Source organism: Rissa tridactyla, chromosome 6, assembly GCF_028500815.1.
Source record: "Rissa tridactyla isolate bRisTri1 chromosome 6, bRisTri1.patW.cur.20221130, whole genome shotgun sequence".
NCBI lineage: Eukaryota > Metazoa > Chordata > Aves > Charadriiformes > Laridae > Rissa > Rissa tridactyla.
Window position 1 is genome coordinate 43,238,262 of NC_071471.1, and position 27,220 is coordinate 43,265,481.

General features: G+C 37.8%; 1 protein-coding gene across 3 annotated transcripts in view; it reads left to right on the top strand.

Moving 5' to 3' along the window:
* Positions 1-27,220, top strand: part of OGDHL (oxoglutarate dehydrogenase L) — a 58,724-nt gene that overhangs the window by 13,102 nt on the left and 18,402 nt on the right. The window contains exons 4-16 of one of the 3 annotated variants that reach the window (XM_054207295.1): positions 2,547-2,649; positions 6,007-6,122; positions 8,062-8,216; positions 11,168-11,314; positions 11,907-11,997; positions 12,513-12,692; positions 13,057-13,185; positions 13,568-13,747; positions 14,019-14,171; positions 15,522-15,624; positions 16,237-16,365; positions 18,842-18,992; positions 22,267-22,394. In XM_054207295.1, the coding sequence (XP_054063270.1) occupies positions 2,547-2,649; positions 6,007-6,122; positions 8,062-8,216; positions 11,168-11,314; positions 11,907-11,997; positions 12,513-12,692; positions 13,057-13,185; positions 13,568-13,747; positions 14,019-14,171; positions 15,522-15,624; positions 16,237-16,365; positions 18,842-18,992; positions 22,267-22,394 (1,765 nt within the window). Of the gene's footprint in view, positions 1-2,543; positions 2,650-6,006; positions 6,123-8,061; positions 8,217-11,167; positions 11,315-11,906; positions 11,998-12,512; positions 12,693-13,056; positions 13,186-13,567; positions 13,748-14,018; positions 14,172-15,521; positions 15,625-16,236; positions 16,366-18,841; positions 18,993-22,266; positions 22,395-27,220 lie in introns of those variants that run through there. The other 2 variants (XR_008467186.1, XM_054207296.1) reach the window with 2 other exon arrangements.

A 27,220-nucleotide genomic window follows, 5' to 3' on the forward strand; every position in this document is an offset into this window, starting at 1 on the left:
CTGTACACATGGCATTGTCACCATTGATTCAGATATGAACCATGTTAATCCAGCTCTTGGAGAGGTGTTGTAAAAGAGTAGAAAGGTTTGTGAATATAAAGAATGTACAAAATTTGCTTATAAATAGCTATGTAGAAAACAACCACTTCAGCCCATTCAGTTTTCATTGCAGTAAAAATTTGTTGAAGAATTAGAGAAAATTGGAGACTTTTAGGCTGGTTTGACACCATTTACTTGAAAATAGTTCAGGGATTGCCATTTTGCTTCCTTATTTGAAAGTGTGCACCAACTCAAGTGATGGAACAGAAATGTCTGTATAAATGGCAGGCACCCATGTGTCTGCCACAAACAACGAAAGAGGATTACCTAAGGCAACTGTCTGTTTTTAAAAGGTATTTAAAACCCTCTAAATTCAGTGTTGAAGGGATACAATCAATTTGTGACCTTCCTTTGCCTGATAATGAAACAAAATGGAAAAGGATACAGAATTTTCATTTCTCAAACCTGTCAGTATTTTATGGGTTTTGTGGTAAACTGCTTTGTGGTCTGTTGAGCTGGCCTTCTGAAAAGGCAGTTAATCTATTGCTTTTTCTAATGCAGAGCACCAGATGCACTGAAAGAAGGATTTCCAGTGAAATGTGTGTGCTTAACAAAAATGAGTCCAGATAAATTAATTTGTTGGGTCTTCTTTTATAATGTAGGGTTTGTTTTTTTTCATCTGTGTCTAGAAAACAGGATTTTAAAGTCTAGTTTCAGGTAGTCTGTACTTGCATTCAATCAAATCTATGGCAACTGATGAAAATTTTCCGTGCTTGTATTTTCACAAGGTTGATCTCTGATTTTTGCAGTTATTACTATTTTCTGTATCCAGTGAAAGAAGTGGAAATTATTAAAAAATAACATGATATCGAGGAAAATACTGTCTTGCAGTTAAACACCAAACTGCTCCTGGAGTGTAATGGCACAGTGCTTTACTGCTTTGTTCTTCTGGGCTTTGGTGTTCTTGCTAGTCCTCCTCCTCTTTCTACTAATACTGCAGAGCAGATGTAGCCTGGGGAGGTGAATTCTTTCCTGTTGATGATGCTTGAGACAGAATTGTTTGCTTAGTTCCAGTCAGATGGCCTTTGTGCCGCTGTAAACAATGAGGTGGCACAGATGTTGCCGTGGGCATCATTTGGCCTGTCAAAGTTTTATTACTGGTGATTCATGAGATGCAAAGAATCTCAGAGGCAGGGCTGAATTCACAGGGATGGTGCTTCTCAAAAAGATGCTGTATTTCTGTTTGCTTATGAGTGGGAAGCATTTTATTATGAACTTTCCTGCATACATATGTTACATATACATACATATATATATATGTATACTTACATATACATACATATATATATGTATACTTACATATACATACATATATATATATGTATACTTACATATACATACATATATATATGTAACATATGTATGCAGGAAAGTTCATAATAAAATGTATGTATGTGTATATGTGTGTGTGTATATATATAAAAATAGTGGTTTTACAAGTGACTTCTTGATGAACGATGCTTTAATCACATTCTATTACTGTGTCGTGCAATTCATTATTAATATTGCAGTTTATTAATACTTTTTTTCGGAGACAATTAGGATACTAGTAGTGTGAATGAAATTCTAGCCAAGTGATTTGAATTTGTCCTTAAAAAGAAAAATATAAAGGAGAAAATATTCATATATTAATCTATAAAAAACTTTTAATGAGCTAATTTGGTATATAAGAATCATGCACAAGAGACATCATATTAAAAAATAAGTTTTTGATTTGTGGCTCTGTTGAATCAATTAGTTACTACTTCTGTAGCAATGTTGTATGTTAATATAAGGCCCTAGTTTATAGCACCTTGTGGCATGCATTAACACCAGTCATTGATAACTGAAAGCTGGATAAATTCCCCATTGAATTTTGGTCCTTCGTTGTCTTGAATGTGAGTTTTTTATAATAGATGAAATTCCTGAAGTTTCATGAATGAAAACAAATGCTATCTGATGTGGAGCAGAGCTCATGAAGAGTGATCCCTTTGCTTGCAATATAAACTTCAGCACCGATTTATCTTTTAGGTCAGCAATGCTGTAACTTAGTATTCTGCAGGTGCATAAAGGAGGATTCAGGCAAAAATAAAAAATGACTGAATTAGCAAATGATAGGATCTATAGACTAGTCATAGCTTCTTAATTTTACCCAGAGATTTAGAGTACAATCCTTAGTAGTTTTCTTTAGTTAGACATAAGTGTAATTCCAGTTTAAATTGTACGTCAGGCAAAATAAAGGTTATCTTCTAATGTGTATTTAGCAATTTTTAATAGAGGTATAGTGCTTATTTCACGTTCTTATGGGAAAACTTGGAAAATGTGATCCTCTCGTGACGTTAGTGGTGTTTGCTTATTTGACTTCATGGCTGATACACATACTGTGGAGAGATTATCTGTGACTCTTGCCCTTTGTCTGACTTCTATTAGCGTGATTTCGTTTTTCTCTCACTTTCCTCCTTTTTCAGATCCGCGGCCATCATGTGGCTCAGCTGGATCCCCTTGGAATTCTGGATGCAGACTTGGATTCATTTGTTCCATCTGACCTAATCACTACAATCGATAAACTTGGTGCGTACACTGTATGCCTTGTTATTTGCAATGGTCATTTGTCTCCTTTGTCTCATTGGGATGAGGTGATTTAATAAGACATTTCAGGGAAAATTCTAACTTTTCTGCTTGCTGGTACCATGAAATAGTTTGAACGTTTGTAAGGAGGCTCAAACTTCAGGACAGTGGGATTTCTATCCGGAGATTACATCTGAGGTTCCTGTGAATTCACCTTCAGATGAATGACGATTATAAACACTTCATAAAAAGCCCAAATCTTACAGTTTTGAACCACACCAGAAATCAATGCTAATCAATACATTAGGCTAAGATTCTGGTAGTCTAAATTACTTTTATACTTGTATACTTTTATACATTATGCTTGGTAGTTGTTTTGACTGCGTACATCTGAAGGCTAGTCAATAGGAAAAACAAGCAATAAACAAAACGCTGAATAGAGGAACTTAGGGTAAATTTCATACCAAATTTGGATTCTAGCCTCTGATACTTATTCTTTCTGTATAACTTGAAGAAGTCTGTTGGAAGTTATCACAAGAAAACACAGGAAGTGTAGAATTATTGACTTTTATATATAATCCAATGGTATTCATTTCAGTTTACTGCTGGAAGAGTCTAATACAGTAGTGTTTGTTTTTGCAAAGGTTTTTCTGGTTGCTAAGAGGGCATGCCTTTGAGAAATTGCATTGATCAATTTCTTTGCTCCTCTCTGCTCGAATAAAAAACCCATCTGATTGATTTTTCTCTAATCTTCAATCTACCGGGTATGTTTAAAAGGTGGTTTTGTACTTGATGAAGATACTGAATCATTTTTCTTTGATATGTGGGGAAGCTTTTTGGACCAGACATAAAACATAGTGCAAGTAGTAGATAAAACACATTCTGCTTAGTTTTACTCTAACTATATCTACTGCCTCTTTGCTGCAGTGTTTTCTATTTTTGGTGGTAGGAAAAGAAGCAGTTCTGACCCTTGATCATATAAAGGCAGTGGAGTGCTTAAGAATGTAAATAGAGAGGTGCTTAGACAAATCAGGGATTCTCTTTGAAGTTTGTCAGCTTTAATGAAAGGAAAGTACCTACTAGAAAATAACATTAGACACTTACTGAGTAAATATAATTTGTTTGGAGCATGGATGGTTGCTAGCACATCAGTACAATTTTCTTCAAACTCTACAGATAGTTTAGTACAGGCTGTTGTGATTGGTCAAAAGGGCATCATCCTGAAGCACTCACAAGCGTAGGAAAAATATGCTAGACCTCTGAATGAGATGGGGCATGTGTCTGAGAGTGTAACAGAGGTGATATTTCAGTTTGTGAGGAGAAACGAAATTTCTAACCTAGTTTTGGCACAGCAAAAAAAGAGAAGGATCTCAAATGTTGCCTATCCTTGGATGTTCCAGTCAGGAAACTTATGAAAAGTCCCTGGTAGTACAGAAAATATTTTAGTGTTTGATTTTTCCATGCATTGTCTTTGTCCCATCTTCTGTTTTCTTTTTTGAGAAACCTTCTGGTTGGAAGTTTCTTCTGTGAGTTCTAAAAAATGCTAGTTACACATTCATGATACAAGTTATAGAATTGCTTTCAGGAGCTCTTGGATTTCAAGAAGGTTGTATCTCTTTAAGCATGAGGTGATGCTTCAGTAGATATGTGGTGCTGCAGTACAAAGCACAGATGTTCTGGCTGTGCCCAGATCAATCCTGTACGTGTTCTGGTTTTTGCATGACAGAACATGAAGAGCCTGTGAAGTCTGAGAGAAAGTCAACAAAGCGGGGGCGGGGGAAAAGGATGTTAGCACTGCTTTGTTTCAAATTACACTAAAACCCCTGTCATGCCCTGTGTCCCTATTTTCTCCTTTTTTTCCTCTTTTCTTTAGCATTATAGAAAACAAGAATTAATTTGGTGCTGGAAAAACCTATTACAGTATCAAAAAGGAGAAATAGTGGTATGCAAACACTTCTTTTGGTCACTCCAGATTTGACATTTTAATATATTATTAAAAAAATCATAATATTTTATAATATGTTATTTTTACATATATTCTTTTTAAAACACAAAAGGTGTTATTGCTGACAGTGCATATAGTAAAAGTGGTGGCAGCGCAGTGCTGTGGCTTGACTTCAACTCTAAATGCTAAGTTCCATTATTATTTCATCTTTAAACTCCTTCTTCACTTTCATCTTCAGAAAATTCATTTAACAGGAAATAAGGAGCAGTATATTGATTTAAGAGTTATGTGCAGGCTGTCATGTCAGTGTTAAAGTGGATGCCTGCAGCTCATCTGGAACTCAGATAAAGAGTTCAAAATTTAAAATTGAGAAGTTATTTTTAGTTTTTAAAATATTTTCACATGTGCACACACATATTTTTTATGTATATATAAGTTTCTATAACTGTATGTAATGTGTATTATAAGTTTTTTCTAAGTTTGCCTATTACAGTTGTAAGAAGCTATTCTTCCTTTCTTCGTTTAACAGGTCTAGATTAAACTTTATCCTGCAAAGCCTTTAACTTCCATTGATACCACTCTTTCGATCTTGTCAGTTGTGTATTTTGGCTTTTGAAACTGCATAATAGTTAAGTTAAATATTTTCTTAAACCATATTCTCAGCCAGAACAAGTTTAGATATGTCTAAATGAAAATGGGACGAGATGCTTAAACAAGCCCCTGTTTTGGTTGGGGTGTGTGTGTGGAAATCTGTCAGTTTTATAAGGGGTCACCGATTGGAAAATAGAGCTGTACAGGTCATTACATGGCTATTGCAAACTCACTTCCCTATAAAGGGAAAGAGGGTGAGTAGAGATACCTTGGAAGTTCCAGCAGAGTGTTTGCACAGTGTTACATTGAACAAGTTCTGAATTTTCTCTTAATTTATCTATTAATTTTGTCTAAATTAATCTAGTATGTTTCCAACCAACTGGTTCTGGCGGTGAAAAGTGGTTCTTTTGGTGTTTGTTGCTCATGATAGAGCAAGGAAGAAATCCCAATCATCAAAGCTTGTTATTTTACTGAACAGTGAAGTGCAAGATATAATGTAGAGAATTGATGGCATATATGCTAAAATATAAAAACGTTTGGGTGATTTTAATTTCAGTTGTTCTGTGTGAGCATTTAAGAAAGAATGGTTTGGTGCTTCTAATCAAACAATAACTATTTAATTAAAACATTTCTTTTTAAAATGCAGACTAAAGTGCATTGTACTAATGGGTGCCTCCAAAATAGTCACACTTTCAATTTTTAATCTGGCATCTTCTTTCTTAATACTGCTTTATTAAATTTAATTCACGGTGGTTTGAAAAACAATGCCAGTTTCCTTTTTGTCTCCTGCTCTGCTGCACAAATTGATAACATACCTGTTGTAGGGTTTTATGGTTTGCATGAATCCGATTTGGACAAAGTCTTTCAGCTGCCTACAACCACCTTCATAGGAGGAAATGAGAACAGTCTTTCTTTACGAGAGATCATCAAACGGCTGGAGGTCAGTGGGACTTTTTTTTGATTTGTGATTGTTTTCATCCAAACAGAAGTGAACTTTTTCTAGTTGTTCAGTTATGAAAACTTATCATTTGACAATTATTAATAGAGCATGTAAAGAATTCAAATGACATTAAAAATAACCCTTGTACTGTTTCTAGACATGGCAGCATCACTAGTTTCATTGCTGGGATATGTGAAATACATAGATTAAGGATGAGTATAAAAGAGGTGAATATGGTAGAATACTAACTTGGGCTCTAATTCTGTAAAGAGCGGGTGTTGTTTAAAAGGAGCAGAGCCTTTAAAACTTGTCTTTTAAGTGTCCTACCACAGATGAAACACCTTTGCGTACAGTACTCAGGACGTGCAGGGGTTGCTCTCAGAGCCCTAGATTTAGTGAGACTTTTAGGTGAGTAAAAATACAAGGGTTGGGTACCAAATTCACGAAAGCCCAGCTGTAGTTTGTAGATAGTGATGGACCTTGCTTTGCACCCCCCATCCTTTTTCTAGAGTTCCATTATCAGACAGGTGATATGCTTATGCCATGTGAAGTCATCAAAGCTAAAGTAATTTAAAGCAATAATAATTTTTTAAGAAATAAAGGAGTAAATTAAAGGAATAAATATAATTAATGGGGAACTCCAAATAGCAAACCAGCAAGTAGGAATGGTAACGAATTTGTTAACTACTGAGGAAGTATTGGATAATTGGATATTCCCAATTGTGCTTTTTTCAGAATTTTTGAGTTCTGAAGTTGTAAAGATTTCTGTTGCATGGTAATGAAATCCATTGGAGTAAAAGGAGTTAGGAGTGAGAGAATATTTTAAAGGATGAAATATGGAACTGAATTAGAAGAATGTAAAAAAAGAAAAAATAAAAATTACTGAGCATATAAGAGTTCATGGCTTTGACCTGTTGCGAGTGTGAGAGAATGTGTTGGCTTGCATGTTTGACTATTACGTTGGTTTAGCTGAAGCATGTTAAGTTGTTAAGCCACAACAACTCTGTGCATTTGAGCTCTGTATTTGCTTTTTGGTTTTTGCACTTGTAGCATATCTGTGCAGCAATTTTCAAGAGATAATCCTTAAACTTGTAACGTGCAAATAAATGGACAAAAGCAATAGCAAAATCTAAAAGCTTCAAGGAACTGATTTGTGTTAGAGAGAAATAACCCACTGGATTCCCTCTTATCTCCGGACTTTGGATTTTTTTTTTTTTAATTGAAGTTAACATAACATTCCTTTTTAGAGGCAGTAGAGAGCACATACTATCTGTTCAGAGTAGTTTTGCCTCAAATTAAACTCACAATAGGTCTTACTTCTGTTGACTTGTATTTTGGATACATTTTTCTAGTGAATTTTTTTTTTTTAAGGTAAGAAAAAGAAAATAAAAAAATGCGACAAGGAAATAAAATTTCTGAAGTGTCTTTGAAGTTTTCCCTGTTCTTTTTCTGCTCTCAGCTGCTTGCATTCTTCTTCAGATTTCTAGCCTTGATAATTTGCATGAGGCTTCATAGCTGTCTTCTCCTTGTCTTTATTACTTGATTTCAGGTGGCATTTAAAAAAGACAGGGTAAACTTTGATAAATGACTTGAAATCTTTGCTGGTGCATCTAAAGAAAAGACACTCTTATGTGTGTAGGAACAGTAGCGACTTAGGTGAAATATGCCAGTCAGTTTAAGGCAGGTTTATTGGCCTACTTTGAATGTTTTACCAAATGAGAATCTTCCAGATTCAAAATTTTGAAATGTTACTTTGTAGAGAAAGCTTTCTGGCACAAAACAAGATTCAGTAAAATAATTTATTTGCTTATAGGATTACTGTGAGGAAGAGGAAGAAGATAAGATAGCTTTCAGAAGAAAATATAATTTAATAAATGTATTTGCTTCTTCATGGCCCATTAACTCCTAAAGCTTCTGTGTTGGTGTTTTCACATCCTAGAACACCTACTGCCAACACATTGGCTTGGAGTTTATGTTCATCAATGATGTGGAGCAGTGCCAGTGGATCCGACAGAAGTTTGAGACGCCGGGGGTTATGAAGTTTACTAACGAGGAAAAAAGAACTTTGTTGGCCCGGCTGGTGCGCTCAATGAGGTAGGCTGGGGTGGTGCTGGGAAACCGCTCTGTCGCTGCTGGATGTAGGCTGGTGAAGGAAGCTATTGTGGTCTGTACACTGCTGAGGTGGAGAGTCTTTGTGAAATCTGGAGTACAGGTGGGTGTAGTTAACTTAGCTGCGATATCAAAGGAAAGTGTGCTCTGTGAGGTATGTCAGGGTCTGCGCAGTAACTTTTAGTATTCTATTTTCTTATCACGGCATGTTGTGTTCTGTAACACTTGTGCAGCCTTTAGTGACATATCTGGCAATGTTTTCATTGACTTGTGGAGATAAACTGGGAGAAAATTGTTTCAACAGACTAGTAATATGCATCTGTGTTAAAGACTCTTAACCTTTTTCAGAAAATAGGTGTCAGAACAACATTGGATGCTGATCTTCTGCTATACTCTGTTTACTGTGCATCTTTCTAGTAGCACATGGTCAAAGGAAGCCATCCTAACAGTCAGCTTAAGGTGAATTTTTAGATGGGTGAAATGTTGACATGAGCATTGTTTGACTTGCTGGGATGTTAACGGTCTCTTTGTAAAGCTGTGCCGAGATGGGACCGGATTTGAGAGGCATAATGTCATTTCAAGTCCTGTTTTTGCCCCTTTCCTTTTGAGGTATGCCCTCTTGCTGCCAGGTCATGCAGGAATTTTGGTCTCTGCAATATATGAAAGCATGTTTGGAAACAGCTTGTTGATTGCTCCCATTGTGGCTATCTGTATGGAAATACTGTGATCTCAGAGAGTGAATCACCCTCTTGCCCCTAGAACAAGACTGTCTTCTCGGGCATGAGATTTATTACAGTTCTTACATTCTAAAACAGTTTGTATATCCTCTGATAAACGCAAGAGTTAGAGATTTATAAAGAAGCATTTTTTGATTAAGCTTCTATGTTCAAAGACTTAAAAATGAAGTGCTCATTGGAGGTGTTGGAAGATATTTTTGCCAGGTTTTGCTTGCTGATATTGTAGCAAGATTGTTAGTCTGCTTAGACGTTTCATTTAAACAGGAAAAAAAAAAAAGTCACTCAATAGTCAAATGAGTATTGCACTTGAGTAAGTTTGTTTAACAAGCCCTCAGTATGAACCATCTCCATTCATTTTGAGATGCGAACTTGTGCTTTTATTCCTGTCTGTCTAAGCTGGGGAAAGATCTGGGGTTTCTAGTAATATGAAGGAGCCAAATGTTCTTCTGCCAAATTAATTGTCTGCTTAAAATGGAAGAAAAAAGTTTTACCTAAATTTCTATTCAGCTATCTCTAGCATGGTTTTTTTGTTTGAAAATGATCAAGAAAAAAATCTGGTTTTGTGGAAAAACTGGTTGTGCTCTTGAGATCTGTGGCTTCGTAAAGCAGATAGTCATTGTTTTGCTCAAGAATGCCGTTTTCAAAAATGCTCATTCCAAGCATTACATACTTTAGGTACTTGAAAATGAATTCTAAAGTAGGTTTTCTCATCCTTTGTGGTGTTTTCACTGGTAGATTATTGAACGAAGGGTCATTTTTAATTCTTCCTTCTGTAAAATACTCATTGCATATCTTTGAGCTACTTTGCGTGTGCATTAATAAACGTGTTAGACCCTGATTGTGTAGTCTGATCTGGGCATCTTCTTAAGCCTGTGCAGGGTCAAGCATTTGCAGATTATCCCTTCTGAGAGTAACTGCCTTTTGTAAGACTTGCTCCTCGTTGGCTGCTGAACACCTGCAGTGACGGCGGATGAGCTGACAGCCCATGTGAACTCCCAGTGGCCTGTGGGGGACTTGCAAGATGTGACTGTGAAATATTGTCATTCCACACACTTAGTGGCAGTTTGCCTTAAATAACGAACTTTCTGCTTGTCCAACACTGGCTTAACTTGCAGCTGCAAAGAGGAGGAAAATGGCGTGTACAGCCACCACTTTGATTTGCCCTGTAGGACTTGCTGTTCACATGGGACCCCACTTTCAGTTTATATAAACTCGCATAGCCCTGCAGATTTGCCGGAGGAATTCTGGCAGCATAGCTCAGCTGAGGGTCTGGCTTGTTGCTTAAATGCCTGAATTGTAAGGGTATTGATGGGTGAGCTAAGGAGAGTCTTTTGGCAGCTCTTCATTTCACTGCTTTTAGGACTTCAATCTAAAGAGGTAAATATCAGCGTTCTAAATGAGGAATAAGCTGAGTGTTAATGGATTACGGCAGTGTTATGAGTCGAGGCGTTGCACAGATGATGTAACCAATACAGTTATTTTCATGAAGATGTATTTTCTTTGCCTTTTGTATCTCCAAGCTTTACAACATATAATCCTTTGAGCGTTTGTTAAAAGGTACTTTTTAACCACTCACATTGCCTCTGGCCCAAATGCATTAAAGAATGAAAGAATGTAGAGCTGTCAGGGACTGACATCTTTCTCCTGCTGCAGCTGAGGCAGAGATACCAGTGTCCTAGTTCTTGGCATGCCACCAACCGTTACATCACACAGTCTGAGGAGCCCTGCCATTAAACAGGACCTATGAAATAGGCGTGCTTTCTATTGTATTTCTAGAAGTATTTAATTGTTACTTCCAGAAAATAGAGGTTTTCTGTTATGGTTTCTTCAATCCATAAAAGAAACTTCTTTGCTGTTAGTCTGCCTTTCCGGTGATCAGCATATATTTTGTATAGGTGGGAAGGAGATGAGTTTAATTTGGGAAGTGAATTTTGTCTGAGGTGGAGACTCTTCTTCCTGTCTGAATTGTTTCAAAGTCCTGGTAAATACTTCTCAGATGGAAGAGAAAAACGACTTAATTCTCTCCTATGTCTCCTTCCCTACATGTGACTGACTTTGACGCTTGCAAGCATGTATTCAGAGATGTTTTAAAACAGTGTAGTGCAATTTTATTTGCTAAAAGATGTTTGACAATAAGTATTTTCTACGTTACCTTAATACAGACACTCTCTCTTGGTTTTTTGGGTTTCCTTTTGGCAGATTTGAAGACTTTCTTGCTCGCAAGTGGTCTTCTGAAAAGAGATTTGGTTTGGAAGGATGTGAAGTAATGATTCCTGCACTTAAGACCATCATCGATAAATCCAGTGAAATGGGAATTGAATACGTTATAATGGGGATGCCTCATAGGTAATGTCAATGGAAACCTCCCAACAAATGGGCTTATTGACTTAAGACAAGTTTCAGGTTCTAGAACTTTATTAACAAAGTTGATATTGGAGAAGCTGGGGTAGCAAGAGTCAGCCCTAATGAGTAATGGGAACACAGAACTACAACAAATACCTGTCAGTGAGAGGCTACAGGCTTGACGGGTAAATGCTAGTGAAACTCTTCAGTGTACTTTGAAGCTGCAAGAAATGTAGCAGCAGCCATGGTATCTATCCCATTGCATAGAGTCTAGAACTGAGAAGGCTTGGCGAGGTGGTATCAAACTTACTTCTGCCTTAGTTGATTATTAATGTCATCATGTTAAAGCTGCTAGATAGCTACAAACTTCATTGCTCATACTTGGGTAACTAGGTGTTGTAACACGTCTGAGGGGGTGCGTTGGAGGAACTTTACAATGGGGGAAGGGTAGAATGAAGGGTTTGAGGTTTAAAAGTTTGAAGTGAACTTCTTGCAAATTTCTGACAGAGATAGCTTGCTGATTTTGATAAGTTTTATGCTGTTAACTCTATTATTACCATTTTTGAAACATAACTATGTTTTGGAATTTTCTTAGAGGTAGGCTGAATGTGTTGGCTAATGTAATCCGAAAAGAACTGGAGCAGATCTTCTGTCAGTTCGATCCCAAACTTGAAGCAGCTGATGAGGTAAGATGCTTCTTCAATGGATCTATGTAGACAGGTCAACATTCAAGCTAGTTTTTTGTCATTATGGTCATGGTTGTTATGAAAATAGCATTATCAGCTGCTGAAATGCATTGCTGTCTTTTCTAGTTTGAGGAATATGATTTGGTGAAATTTCTTAACAAATTTAAAGACTATACTGTACCCCTAACATGCAGAAGGGATCTTAGCAGTGACTGTAGATAACTAAGTTCCAGGTCATTTGACTGAGTTTGTAATCTCTAAGCATCTTTATTTCGTGTAAATGAAATGAGTATAAATATTCTGTAAATAATTATCCAATATTGGATAGCGACACTAAAATAATAAAATAGGAACAGTGTTCCAATTTGAAATTACAGTGTCAAACCCATAGCGCATACTGGTGGACAATAAGCCAGATGTATTTTTCAGACTGAAGCACGAATTTTAGGCATAGTCAATCGGATGCGGCTGGTATGAATGAAATACCTGAATTGTGCCTACATCTTGCATGTTAGGGGTCTGGGGATGTAAAATATCACCTGGGAATGTACCATGAGAGGATCAACCGAGCAACAAACAAGAAAATCACTCTGTCCCTGATGGCTAACCCCTCTCACTTGGAAGCAGTGGATCCTGTTGTACAAGGGAAGACAAAAGCTGAACAGTTTTATCGAGGGGATACAGCAGGGAAAAAGGTAAAGATTTTTTCAATATAGTAACCCATACTGGTAGTTTTGCATGTTATTTTTAATAAAAATAGTTTACCAGTAGTTTTGTATCACAGTCTTCTTCTCTTCCCCCTTCACAAAAGGGATGTATCACTTGTTGAACTAGATAAGGTTTTTGACACGGTACCTCAAGGGGAACTTCAGGAAGTAGGCTTAAAACTTCCATTTGCAAACAGAGCAAAGGGAGCAGAATGCTGACAAGTCTATGGTTTATTATAAAAATACAGTTCTGCTTTATAAGCACTACAGAAATAACGAGCAAAGAAATCTTTCGGAGAAGCTTAAATTGCAGATTTGCTTTCTGATATGTGTGTGTAATCCTCCCTCTTAGGTTATGTCCATATTACTACATGGGGATGCTGCCTTTGCAGGACAAGGAGTGGTTTATGAGACGTTTCATCTTAGTGACCTCCCATCCTACACCACGAACGGCACTATTCATGTTGTGGTCAACAACCAGGTAATGAGTAGAGCATTTTCCAATCGGTTTGTCTGTTGAATAGTTGCTAGTGTATTTCTCTGTATTCTGGTTTGTTATTAGCTGGGTGTGTTGTCCCCTCTGTTTATTAGAATTGTTAGGAAGTTCCTGAAAAAGATCATAGTGTCTACCAACTCTGTATGGATAATATTTTATCAACTACATTTATTTCATTCAATTTCTAACACTTAATTGGATTAGGTTTGCTTTGCCTTCTTTTTAAGGGAGCAAAAAGAAGCTAGCTAGCCAAAATGAAAAGCTGATACTACTGCTGTGTAAATGACTATTAAATTAAAACCTCAAACGTTCAAAACAAAGTAGAGGGAGATGCCCACATTTTAATGGAAGTTTCTGGCATTTTTAGATTGGCTTCACCACAGACCCCCGCATGGCCCGTTCATCTCCATATCCTACGGATGTTGCTCGTGTGGTAAACGCTCCCATTTTTCATGTGAATGCTGATGACCCTGAAGCAGTGATGTATGTCTGCAATGTAGCTGCAGAATGGCGAAACACATTCAATAAAGATGTGGTGGTTGACTTGGTAAGTCTTGGTTTTCTTAACTTTTCATTCTCTCTATTATGTACCAGTCTTTTATTTTTCTGTGGCTTAGAAGTCTCAGTCAAGAAACATATTTTGATTTTTAATTGCCTTTTAGTTTCTTCGTTTGAAAAAACCAAACAGCTAACAGCCCCACAAGAATCCATAAATGTTTTTATACCATAAACCTCCTAAAATCTCTGTAAAACTATGGAATTGAAAGATTTCATTTTACATTTTTCCTTACCGACAGAAACAGTCTTTTCCTTTGTAGGTTTGTTACCGTAGGAGAGGACACAATGAAATGGATGAACCGATGTTCACCCAGCCTCTAATGTACAAGCAGATTCATAAGCAGGTGCCAGTGCTGAAGAAGTACGCTGATAAACTCATTGCAGATGGGACTGTGACACTGCAGGAGTTTGAGGTACACGTCAACAGAGTTAAAGGGAACTTAAGCTGTCAGTAGGAAGACACAACTGTCACTGTATGTTGTCTGCTTAAAAACCTTCCTTTCATTACTGTGATAAGTCTTTGCCCTTTGACACTTTCTGATTCAATTTGGTTTGGATTTTTCACGTAAAATAGATAGGATCGTTGTAACAAAAGGACTGAAAGTGCTGTGAAATGACTAATACATATTGCACAGAAAAAAAATTTGCTTCAATTCTGAGACTTGTAAAAGGTGATCAGATGTGGATGTTGGATCCATTTGTCACCTGTTCTTCACCTCTAGAATCTTGATTCAGCAGTAAGACAGTATTTGAATGCTCATAGGTATAACTGTAGCTTCGTATTAATAACCTTGGCAGCCTTGTAGGCAGCAATAATGCAATAAAATCAATGTAACCTTTTTATTTTCCTGCAATAATTCAACTAAGTTCAGAGATAATTTGAAATTTTCCAGAAGGATGCAGTGTGGAGTCTGGTGCCTGTATTAAGCTGGTTAGGTCTACCTTAATCTTTTTGAAAGTGAATATGTAGAGTGCAGATGCAACAAAGGACCTTCTGAGAAGATGTAGCTATGTAGTGACACCGTATCGTAGATCAACAAAAAAACAGTTTGTGTAGGTGCATTCTGTTATCCGCAAGAATGATCCCAGCTAGTGTAGAACTAGCTGTCCTGAATCCATTGTAAGAGTGTGCCAGTAGTGTCATGGGCTTTGGAGACTGGATCCAGGATCCTGGATGGATGTTTTGCTGTACAGACTGAGCGCAACATTGTTGTTAAGTACTTTAAAGATTAGCTAGCTCAGTAATTTGAGTGTGGTTTTGGATTGAAATACAGGTATCGTAGAGGCATTCTGCCTCTATATGGCTTTGTACCTGTTGCCATCGATAGGTGTGGCTAGCAGATTCTTAGCTAGCTAACTGTCCAAGCCAGACTAGTTTCCTAGGAGGTTCTTTTCTAGCCTTCAGTGGCTTCCGTATCCCGAAGTATGAGAGCTGGATAATGCTGATGTTAGAAGTATGACTATAAATTGTATTTGGTACTTCAGTTCTGTCTCATTCTAGAGCCATGCTTGCAAATTCAGCTCTCGGTAGTCTCCTGTGTAACACCTATCCAATAAACTAAATAATTTATTTAGAGTAATATGGGTAAGCATGTTTCCAGAAGACATTTTGATCCGAGATAAAATGAAATTGTTTGCATAATTGCTTAAGTTTTCTTCTGGAGTTAAAGAACTGGTTTTATCCTACTGAACAGTAGGTGTCATCTGTACGATACAAAGATGTTATGTTTATCCATTTTAAAAAGGAAGTTTTTGTCCTACAGGAAGAAATTGCAAAGTATGATAGAATATGTGAAGAAGCATATACTAGATCTAAGGATAACAAGATCCTACATATCAAGCATTGGCTTGATTCACCTTGGCCTGGTAAAATCATCCTTTCGCTTATCCTAGTGTTAATATTATTGTGCTTTTATTTTGAATCCATATCTTGGGAGTCTTAAATGGTTTTTATCAGACAGTGTTCCTTTGAAATAAAATATGGGACCTTTGATTTGCCATTTTAGTAAATAAAACATTCTGCCAGATCAACTTGAAAGAGGTGCTTTTCTTAAAAAACATGTAAAGTAAGGTGTGACTTTGAAAAAGATGTCTTTTCAGTTTAGCAGAGAAGTGTTTTTCCTGTAATGTTAACTGTCTGTGCCTTCAGGAAGGAGAAGTCTGTCTCATTCTCCTTTTTCTTTTTTTTTTTTTTTTTTTTTTTTTTTTTTTGAGGGATTGAGGTGCCATGTGCCTTTTATTGGCTGCCTCTGCCCACGTGGTTGGACTTCATGGGGAGTGAAAGCAGAAACAAAACGAATCATTGTGTTGCCTGTGAGATCAAGTTCTGTTGTCATGCAGACAATCAAAATGATTGTGTCTCCCAGTGAAAGGTGAAGAACTGGGCTTAGGCTGCTGCTTAGAATGTCTTTTAAGAGTCGTGAGTTTTTAAATAAATTAATCAGTCCTTGAACATCTCACCAAATCTTTTACTTCCAGGATTCTTTAACGTGGATGGAGAACCCAAGAGCATGTCTTGTCCTCCAACTGGCATTTCAGAAGACCTTCTGACTCACATTGGCAACGTAGCTAGTTCAGTGCCAGTCAAAGACTTCAAAATACATGCAGGTCAGCTGGAGTCTTTGTTTCTCCTACTGGCTATGTTTCTTGCTCAGATTTTATATTTCTGCACACAAGTTGCTGTTGGGCCATTTCCCAAAGAGGAAAATACCCATGACTTTTATTTTAACTCTTCCACCCTATGGGCACAGAGAGTGCAACAGCTAAGGTCCTGCTGCTTGTTCTCACCATAATATTCTTTCAGTATCACGCCACTCCTGTTCCCTACCCCATTAAAACAGAATTTCCTCTGAGGGAGGTGTAAAAGTCACTTTGTAACATTAAGTTAATATCTCGTTTTGTTCTTCAAGTCCTTGTGGAAAATGCCGCTTCTATGCGGCACGTTAGTGGCACTTAACTGGGAAGTATGGCACCCATTTCAGGAAGCACTATTAATAGTTTTTCTTAATGGTAAAATCAGTGGTAATTTGAGGTCTGCTTAAGAGACTTTTCTTGTAGTTAGATAGTTTTCTACTCAAGAGTATAGCTTGGTCTTTTCAGACAGGACAATGTTGCTGATACACCATGAGCCTAATTTCAGTACAGCTGAATGGACTCTGTGGGCAAATTCAGACACAGTTTTTCTTTCAACTAACCATTTGGCATTGACGATAGCACATATCTAGCATTTTCTCAAAAAGTCTTAGCTTTTGGTCTGAAGAGATTAAATTCTGAATTTGGCATCTATTACTGTAAGAAGTGTGCCTGTCTCACCGGGGAGCGCCTGGCACTCTGTCAAAGTTCGGAGTTGATTCTTTGACTCCCTGATCAGGTTGACGTCTAGCAGCTCTACGGGGAGCAATAACAAGTTCATTCCATGGGGAAACATGGAGATAATTTGTTTAGAGAGCTTTTTTGGGGTTGGGTTTTTTTTTTTTTTTGTTGGCTGGTAGGGAAAGTACTTAGAATCAGAAGAAAGAGCTTTTTTTTTTTCTTGGTAAAATCTCTAGCTAATCTTTCTTCTCCAGAGTCATCTGTCAAGGGATAAACTGTGTCTGCTGTATGTGTTCTGTGTGTTTGTGTTCCTTTGGGACAATTAAACACTACAAGTAATGATAGCAGGGCTTTCCCAGTTAGCAATTGCAAGCTTCTTGAGCAGATAGATACAATTAATAGATTAACTTTTAAACTCTTCTACACAGTTGTGCACTTTGTTGTGACACTGATAAATTTGAAATTACAGTCAGCCAATAAAATTTAATGTTAGACATTCTAATTAAAAAGGTAACACAGTCTTTCTTTAGTAACTTGATTAACCATTGACACTAAGTAACACTTGCCAGTACATAAGATGGATTTATGGTTCAAAGTAAACTTTGGTCTGCTAGATTTTTTTACACAGTTTAAAAGGCCATGAAAGAGAAAATTTTGGGACAATTAAAGGGGAAGAGCACTTTTGAAGTACTTTGTCCTTCCACTAGAACGCAACAGCTTAATATCTCACAGACTTTCAACAAAAAATTGGAAGATTATTTTGTTTTATCAAACTTTCAGTATATTCTAAAGAGAAAATTTTCAAGACTGATTTTTTTTTTTTACTTAAAATGCAATGATTTCAATGAGAGAATCATTTTATGTGGAAAGAAGGCAGGGGGATTTTTGTAAAAATGGCAAAAGTAACAAAGGGAAATATGTCAAAATAACAAATAGGACAGCTTACAGAAAGCATTGGGGCAGATGTGAAAATAAGATGGTGTCAAGTGACACAGAATACACTAGGCTTATGCCTTAAAGCTGGAAGAACCTGTGTGCGAATTTGAAGTTTTATTCCCCTTAAAAGTCACAGTGTTGCAACTTAACATTTTGGCTTATCAAGTTATAAAATCTTCACTGTAAAAAGAAAAAAAGCCAAACCCAGAGCAAACAAACAAATAAAACAACAAAAAACAAACCCAACAACAAAAAAACCCCAAACCGCAAACAAACAACAAGAAAAACCCAACGAAAAATCTCCCAACAAACCAGCTTTTGCTTACCAACTGAAAACTTGTTGACAGCTGCTACAGTTTCCTATTTATATGATATTTGTAGTATTGATTAATCAGGCCGGTTTCTCTTTGTAACATCTCCAGAAGTCCAATAAGACAAACGCCAAGAAAAAAATGAGAAAGAGAGAAGGAAAAATCACAAACCTGAGAGCTGATATTTTCATTCTCTTATAAAACAGTACTTGGTGTTAGAGATGTGAAAATAAATCTTTTAAGAAGTGGTCTTTTCACCGTGAGTCTTTTTAATTGGTTGTGTCAGAAACTACTGAGGACAATCTTACGTCCTTCTAAAAAAAGGTATGAACATTAGGCAACCCTTTGCCTGGGGAAACAAGTTACTTTACTTTGCTAGCAGTTCAGTTCTAGAAGAATTAGTAGAGCCTATTAGGAGATCTGTGTTTAACTTAGCCAGTGGGGAAGGAGAATGGTGAATATAATGTGAATCCAAAATATCTCTGAAGTTGGTCCATTGATTTCTAATCTTTATTCCAATGTAGGACTCTCTCGGATTTTGAGAGCCCGCTTGGAAATGACCAAGAACAGGGTTGTTGACTGGGCCTTAGCAGAATACATGGCTTTTGGATCTTTTCTGAAAGAAGGGATCCATGTCCGACTAAGTGGACAGGATGTGGAGAGGGGTACTTTTAGGTGAGTACTGAGATAACTGTTAAATGCTGCCCCATACCTAAAGAAACACCTTAACGTTCTTTAAACAGTGTGGTCTTCTGCGGGGAAGGGGAGGTTGAGGCTATTCAGCATCAATCTGAATGTTATAGATTCTGGCGGTCAAGAATAATCAAATCTCCTGTGTCTCTGCAAACAGCATTTTAAAGAATTGTATTTAAGGCAGAACAAATGTTCTCAGATACTTTCTTCCTTCTCTTGATGAAAAGTAGAATTTATTTTTTTTCTGCTTTTTAACTAAAAATTCAGTGGCAATCCATCTAATTGTTGAGAAGTAAAACAAGGGCATTTGCTGCCACAGATTCTGAAGTCTTTTAAATACCATTCCAGTGGTGGCTGCTTGGAACTCGGATATCCTGTGAACAAACACATTGCCGGCTGGCAAGGCTTTTTTTAAGTGAAACAAGATCCTTTGTACTGAGACGTTTAATGACTATGGAGCATGAATGAATCTGATCACTTGGTAAAAATATATACGGTTCTGCTGCCTTACCTGATTCTCCGTGGAGTGAAATGTTAATTAAGTATTTAATTGAAGCCTTTGATGCAAAGCCCATTGCTGGGGGTGAATGAACTGGCAGCTGCACTGTGCTTCATTGTGAATGCTTGCAGAAAAGAGATAAATCTTGGCACCCGTCTTCTCTGGTACAGTGCTCTGTTTCTGTGCTGAGCTGCATTTGGTATCCAGGTTTTTGGGCTTTCTTCTTTTTGCTCCCATTCTAATGGCAGTTTAACAAAATCCTTCGGACAAGACCTGAAAACAAACCTGGAAATGGGGAGATTCCACCCTAGCCCTCTCCCCGTTTTTTCATCCTCCTTGATTTTGGTACCATGGTCTTGTAAAGTGGTGAGCATCTCCTGGGAGGGGAACACACATGTTCATTGTTTAGCAACGTACCCACCTATTTCAGGTGAGTGCATAGTCATGTCTAGCACACGCTTATAGACTTGTCTTGAGAATACTGATTCTCTGTATTCCCCGCTCTCTCACTGGTGGAAGAGGATTTTTCAGAACTATTGTCCAGATTTTCTTGAGGTTTGTCTAAGATAAAAATAATTGTTCTGCTCACAGCAATATAGGGGAAAAAAGAAAAAAATGTTTAAATAAAAAGCTTTTCAGAGTGAAGACTAGCTTAAGGATTCCTGTGCCATCTGGATTTTATTATTCGGCTTTTTAGAAAAGGAGTAAAAAGGCATTCAAATAAATTCTTGTGAAGTTCAGGTCTGAAGCTGGTACTGCAGTTGTTTGATGTATAGTCACCTGGTTCTGCTTTACCCCTGGGTTTTGAGTTTGCCTGATGGTAGTGGGATCTACAGAATACTAGTCTGTGGTGTGATTATGAATTTTTGTTATGAATGTGATAGGGCAGTTGAACAATAAAGGGTGAGATTAAAAAAATGCCTTGGACCTGAGGAAGTCGGAGAATATTCAACTACCCTGTTAAACAGGAGACAACACTGTAGAAATGCGTAAGACTTAGCCTGTTGTACTGTATTCAGGCTCATTTAATCAGAGGAATAGGTGGAAAAGTTAACTTGTGGTACAAGCACATCTAAGAGACGCTGCAGTTCTCAGTAAAGCTGCTCTTTTTTAGCTCTGGTTTGGTTTCTTTGTCATTTATAATAAAGGTAAGCAGTTTCCCTAACAACTGAAGACATTCGCAAATGCTAGTGCATTTTTATTGGAAAAAACACATTGCAATTACATAGAGAGTATATGTCATTTCATCCTCTCTCCGTACCGAGAAGACCTTTCTTTACCCCAAAAAAATCCTTGGAGTACATAATGTCTCAAATCTCTGGAACTAGTTGAAGAGGAAGTATCAGCTAGAATTTGGGAAGAACTGAAGATACTGCGTTGCCATAACGAAAACAACACGATGGGAGTGCTTTCATTATTCTGCAGCTTCTGAAGTGCTGTCTAGAAAACAGTACTTTTTGTCATCATTCAGTGTGGTGACTTGCTTTCTTCCTATTTCAGTACTGAACATTATCAATAGACAGAAGCTAAAGCTGCAGATAGGAGTGGGCCCCTTCTCATCTTGGAGAGACACTCTGGAGAAGGGAAGGAAAGGGGGGGAGAGAGAGAGACTTGATTCTGCACTGGTTTGGTGTCAGTAAACCTGACAATCGCGCAACAGCAAAATCTGACTTGCACGTCTGGGTATTTCTGGCTGTCCATCTATGCTCACTGTAATCACCTTTTGCTGGGGAAACACAAAACCTGATACTCAAGAAGCTTATCGCCAGGCTGGGCCTTCTGTCTTTGGCTGAATGACAAAAATAAAATGACACTGGCAAAAGTTATTTCTGCCTAACAGCTGTCTGATACATGTGTTTTTCTGCTGTCTGCCTCCCTCCCTGTGCTGTTCTTTGAAGATATTCTTTCTTTTCCTGGCCTTATATTGTTGACTTCTAAATACATTCCAGATCTTTTTTTTTTTTTTTTTTTTTTTTTTGCTAGCATTTGTTGTAGCAAAGGGAAGTACCAAAAGGTTCAGTCTTCGGTTCAGCGTTGGCAGCTATACAGCACAGTAGTTGTTACCAGTATAATAACTGTCCTTATGTTAGCAGTTGTAAAGCCGGACATATTGGTGTGATTCACTCAGTTAGTCTGCTCAGGGAGTTAATGGATTACAGTAATTACTCCAGTCATCTCTGTTTTGGTAGTGTTCCTCGGTGCCCCATTCTAATGCTGATTAATGGTGTTCTAGAGAACTGTAAATGGTGCGTGCGAGTGGAAATAGCAGGAAAGAGGATACAACTGCTTCAAGTCTTGGTGCTAAAGTTGGATTAGATTAAATTTTTGCATAAAAGACAAGCAACAGTTCTTTTAAGGGAAAGATTATTAGAATTTGCCAGGGAGGCAGAGTGAAATGTTTTTAATAACAATTTTTTTCTTTTTTTTTTTTTCCCCCTTTAATCAGTCTGGTTTACAGTAACAACCTTCCCACCCTTTCCCCCTGAGTTCTACTAATGGTGAGGTATTTTCAGTTTCCGTGCATGCGTGAGAACAAGGCTGGACAGTCAGTGAGAGCCCTTACAGTGCAGCAATTATACTTAGACGTGTGATGGCATTGTTAGGTTTCAGACGAACCAGGGTGTTGTGTAAAGCAAAGGTAACTGGTGTTTCCGTGCTTTCTAGAACATAGCTTTGGTGGTTTATCTTTGAAAATAGCTCTGTTCAAAGCCCGAAGTTGTTCTTGGCTAATAAATTTCTTTCAACGCCTGTTTGCAGCCATCGTCATCACGTGCTTCACGACCAAGAAGTTGACAAGAGAACGTGTGTTCCCATGAATCACCTCTGGGAGCAGCAGGCCCCCTACACTGTGTGCAACAGCTCCCTGTCCGAATACGGTGTCTTAGGTATGTCTCGGGGTAACTATCAGACAGATCTGCTTGTGTTTTAATAGGTCTCAAACAAGATGTAGGAACCGATGACTGCTAATTAAGAGGAAATTTTTTTCTGATTTTTGCTTTAATATGGTTAAGCCTCTTGACTACAAAGTTTTACTTTGTTACTTGAGTTTGCCAAGCCTCAAAACAAACAAACAAAAATCTCCTTCTGCTAGTCGCGTTTTAAAACAAACAAACTCTGCCTTTGTTGTATTTTGACATTACCACATTCATAGCAGTTTTGTATCAGGTGGGAGCCAGAAATTGCAGAACAGGGGCCTGAAATCTAGTCAAAACTTAAACTGATTTCCCCACCAACTCACCCCTTGAAAAAAGTAGTTCTGCCACAAGATTCAATAAATTCACCCTGTTCATTTTAAGATTTGTCCCATGTTGTCTGTTCTTGAAGGGTTTTTAAAAACTCACTGTAGTACAAACTCTAAGCCAAACTCTTAGGATTTTTTCCTACAGCGTGCTATGATGGGTTTGGTTTTTAACCTATATTTCAGTTTTAACATTTTAGCATAAATGAAAAATTAGAGGGGAAAACTTCAACCAGGTGTTTGTTTTGTGGTTTTGTTTCTTTTTTGCTTTCTTTAATTTTTGAATGTGTTGTCTGTGGTATGAGTCATATGAATTTGCAGGTTTCAGTGTGCTTGCGGTGCAAAACTTTCTGCACTCTTCAAATGGGACACCTATTTGTTTAGGCTGCTTAGAACATGCTTGTACTTCAAAACTATAAAATAGGAGACTTAAGCAGTTTTTGATGGAAAAGTCACAGAATACGCTAGCATCGGTCTCATTAGTATTCAACAGGAAATTACATAGTAATGACAGAAGGTGAACTTCAGAGAATAACGTAGCTATGTGAGAAGCAGAGCTCAGCAAGAAAGAGAATGTGGAAAAAAAAAAGCTGTAAAACAGTTATACATGAAACAGGTATCAAAGCTCTCCCTCTCAGGTTCTGGCATCTCTTAAACAAGCATCCCCACATTTTACAATTATGGGGTTCAGTTGAAAGCGCCCATCTGTTGTGGTTGATCTTGGCAATGCTGCAATGTGCACGTAATACTTTCTCAAAAGGGGAGGAACTGTCAATAAAATCAGGGACACTTTGTAATATGGATATAAAAATCCATCCTAGCCTTATTTGAACTGCTATTCTGAATGGTGCTATTTCAAGAAAACAAATTCTTGTTAGTGGTAGTATTAATCATAGTGAATTATATTTTTGGTACTGGACAGATATTTTAACTTCAGCCGCAGAGAATGGATAACATCGCTCTGACACGATGTGGGTGGCAAGAGGAATGTGGAGCACAAAATAAATACATCTAATAATTTATCAAAAATGTTATTGATTCTATGGATAAGTAATGAAACACTGTTTCATATCCATTTCAGAGCTAGTGTGAAGGAAAAAGGTGAACCATTGTAGTAGATAAAGATGGTAATTGATAGCTGCTTTCTTCAAAGTTCCAGAAGTATTTGATCATGTAGTCTTTTTTACATATGTCATGGTTTAACCTCAGCTGGCAACTAACCCCCACGCAGCCACTCGCTCATTCCCTGCTGGTGGGATAGGGGAGAGAATCAGAAGGGTAAAAGTGAGAAAACTCATAGGTTGCAATAAAGACAGTTTAACAAATAAAGCAAAACAAGGCATTCATTCACTGCTTCCTGTGGGCAGGCAGGTGTTCAGCCATCCCCAGGGAAGCAGGGCTCCATCACGCGTAGTGGTTACTTGAGAAGACAAAACGCCATAAATCCGGACATCCCCCACTTCCTCCTTCCCCAGCTTTATACGCTGAGGGTGATGCCACATAGCATGGAATATCCCTGTGGTCAGCTGGGGTCAGCTGTCCTGGCCATGTCCCCTCCCAGCTTCTTGTGCCCCCCAGCCCACTTGCTGGTGGGGTGGGGTGAGGAGCAGAAAAGCCCCTGACGCTGCGTGAGCGCTGCTCAGCAATAAGGAAAACATCCCTGTGTTAGCAACACTGTTTCCAGCATAAATCCAAACCAGAGCCCCGTACCAGCTACTGTGAAGAAAATTAACTCTACCCCAGCCAAAACCAGCACAACATATGCTACATATTACCTATGGCTAATAACATTAAAATGGTATAAGACTATAGAGTTGGAGCATGTGCTGAAGAGATGGGATTTTTTTGGGGTATTTTTGTTAGCTGTGTGGCAGAATTGGTGTCAACACAAGTTTGTATGTCTGTAAGCTAATATAGTAGCATGTAAATGCAAACTCTGATTAGGAGAGTGCAAAAGATGATGTGTATAAACATAAGAAAAAAATTGTCATAGATAAAAAGCAAGAACTTAATTTCAGAGAATGATTTTTTTGTTTGTTTCTCATGGTTTAGTCTGGGGTTTCTTTAACTTGAGCCTGTTTACAGTGTTGCTGCAAATTTTATGGGTGAGTCGTAGGTTTCTGGGTTTGGGTTTCTTTACATTCAAATAATGTATCCCAATGTGAAAGTGACAAATGTATGGACATGGTTGAAATCTGATTTTGTTCTGAAAATTGCACCTCAGTAGCTCTAGGAAGCCGAGTGTTGATGTGGTGTTAAGGGCAATTCTTATTGCCACAATTCTGTTCTTTAAAAAATTAACCAAATAGACTTGGTTAATAATAATAATTAGACTCTTTCTTTGCCTTTCTTGATCTCATCTTGCTCACTATTGCTCTTCCTCCTTCCCCAGCAGCAGAAATGTGCAAGTTGATTTAATAGCTTTCATTGAATACAAGCAATAGGGCAAAATAGGGGTTTGTTCATACACTGAACACACAAGTACCATTTCTGTGCAATTCTGCTTCAGTGGATGTGATGACAGGTTCTTCAAAACTAACTATTGATATTTTTAATTAAGAACTTTAAATCCCTCATGTCTGAGATGTTTTCTAACAGTAAAGGAGATTAAAAGTGATAAAAATAGTCGATGAATGACGATTATTTTTTTTAACTAAAAATGCCATGTTTCTGTGTTGAAGTGATTTTATAATTAAGTTTCCTCTCCCTTGCTAGCTTTTACTAATCAACCTTCTCCAATGCGTTTGCTCTTGTGGTTTGTATCTGTAGAGAGACAGCGTTGGGGTAAGCAGCAGTGTGTGAACATGTCTCTTCTAGGTAAGCATCTCAGTCAGAGAGGAACTAGTGGAATTGTTACCTGTTTGGCTGGTGACATCACCGGGTCTCCTTTTTAGTACAAGAAAGAATAAGTGAACCTTTGCAGTGTAAGGAGTTGATTTTTCAGGAGTAGTAAAACCCCCCAACACTTTATTTTCTCTAACTGCTATTTCATTAGAATCATAGAATGGTTTGGGTTGGAAGGGACCTTGAAGATCATCTCATTTCAACCCCCCTGCCCTGGACAGGGACACCTCCCACTAGACCAGGCTGCTCAAAGCCCCATCCAGCCTGGCCTTGAACACCTCCAGGGATGGGGCATCCACAGCTTCTCTGGGCAACCTGTGCCAGTGTCTTACCACTCTCATAAACCTATTACAAGGAACAGTTTGGGATTAGTGCCCTGACATATTTGGTGGGGGGGTGGGAGGGTTGTAAGAGGATATATATATTAAAAAAAAAAAAAGTGTTAAGAATTTAATTTATGACTGTGTTTAACAGGCAGGACCTCAGAAGCATTTTGGGAATCCCCTTAGTTTCTGTGAATTAGAACTAAGTAAAAATGGATTGAAGAGCCCAGCATGATAAAACTACAGATTATTTCCTTGGCAGGTACATAAGCCAAGAGCTGGCATCTGTTCAGAGCTGTGAGCTTTGCACCAAGTTATTGTTCGGCTGGTTAGGAACACCTGGGGTGTAACTGTTCCATTAAAATGATACTCTGACAAGATTGATTTCACTTAGGAAATAAAGGCAGTCTGGTTAACTTGTAGTTCAAACATTGCTTATGTGTTGTATACGGTAAGCTGTGGAGTGTGTGTACTGAGGCATTAAATTGAGGTATTTAACGACCTCTGATAATTTTGTTTGACATCCTATGTCTACTATTTTTAGGTATATCCAGATTATTACTGTTTAGTTGTGCATCTACTCATCTAGCTATAAACTTTCCCTTTTACTGAAACTGAATGTCTGGGAATATAAGGGACGGCCGTGTGAAGTCATTAAAGCAAAGAAGTTTGAGTTTATTTGCTGATTGAGATACAGGAGAAAAGCAAAAATAACTTATAGGCAGTCCATGCTACCTCTTCAGCATTTTTTAAATACTTGAAAGGATCTCCTGTCTTTCTTTACTGCCCTCCGAATGACTTGTGTAGTGTTGATTCTCCATCCAGGAGGTATGGTTCTCTCTGTTGGGTTCAGTACTGGCTTTGAGAGGTCTTGGGCTGTAGCATCCGATAATTGCAACTCCCAGGGAACATCCAGGCAAGATAAACTTGGAACTAGTGCATAGTTCAGCAAATTTCTGAATGATGAGACCTGGAGTACAGCTCTTTCAAGGAGGAAGTTCATGTTTAAAGCAAAAGATGAAGGGAAGAGAATAGGTATTGATTTAAACTTTTTTTTTTGCAATATACTCCTAGGATGAAATATGTAGTATTACTACTCATTCAAAACAACATATTTTTAAGGTTAGGAGTAGCAAATACAAATACCTGTCAGAAATTGTGTTAGGAAATAGGATGTGCTGTAATAACCATAGACCAAGTTCTCAATGGCATCTGCATGGAGCTCTGAGAAGGCATCAGTCTTTCTGTTTAATAGTCAGCCACCAGATGGGTATTAACCTCACTTTCTCCTGAGCTGCATTTGGCT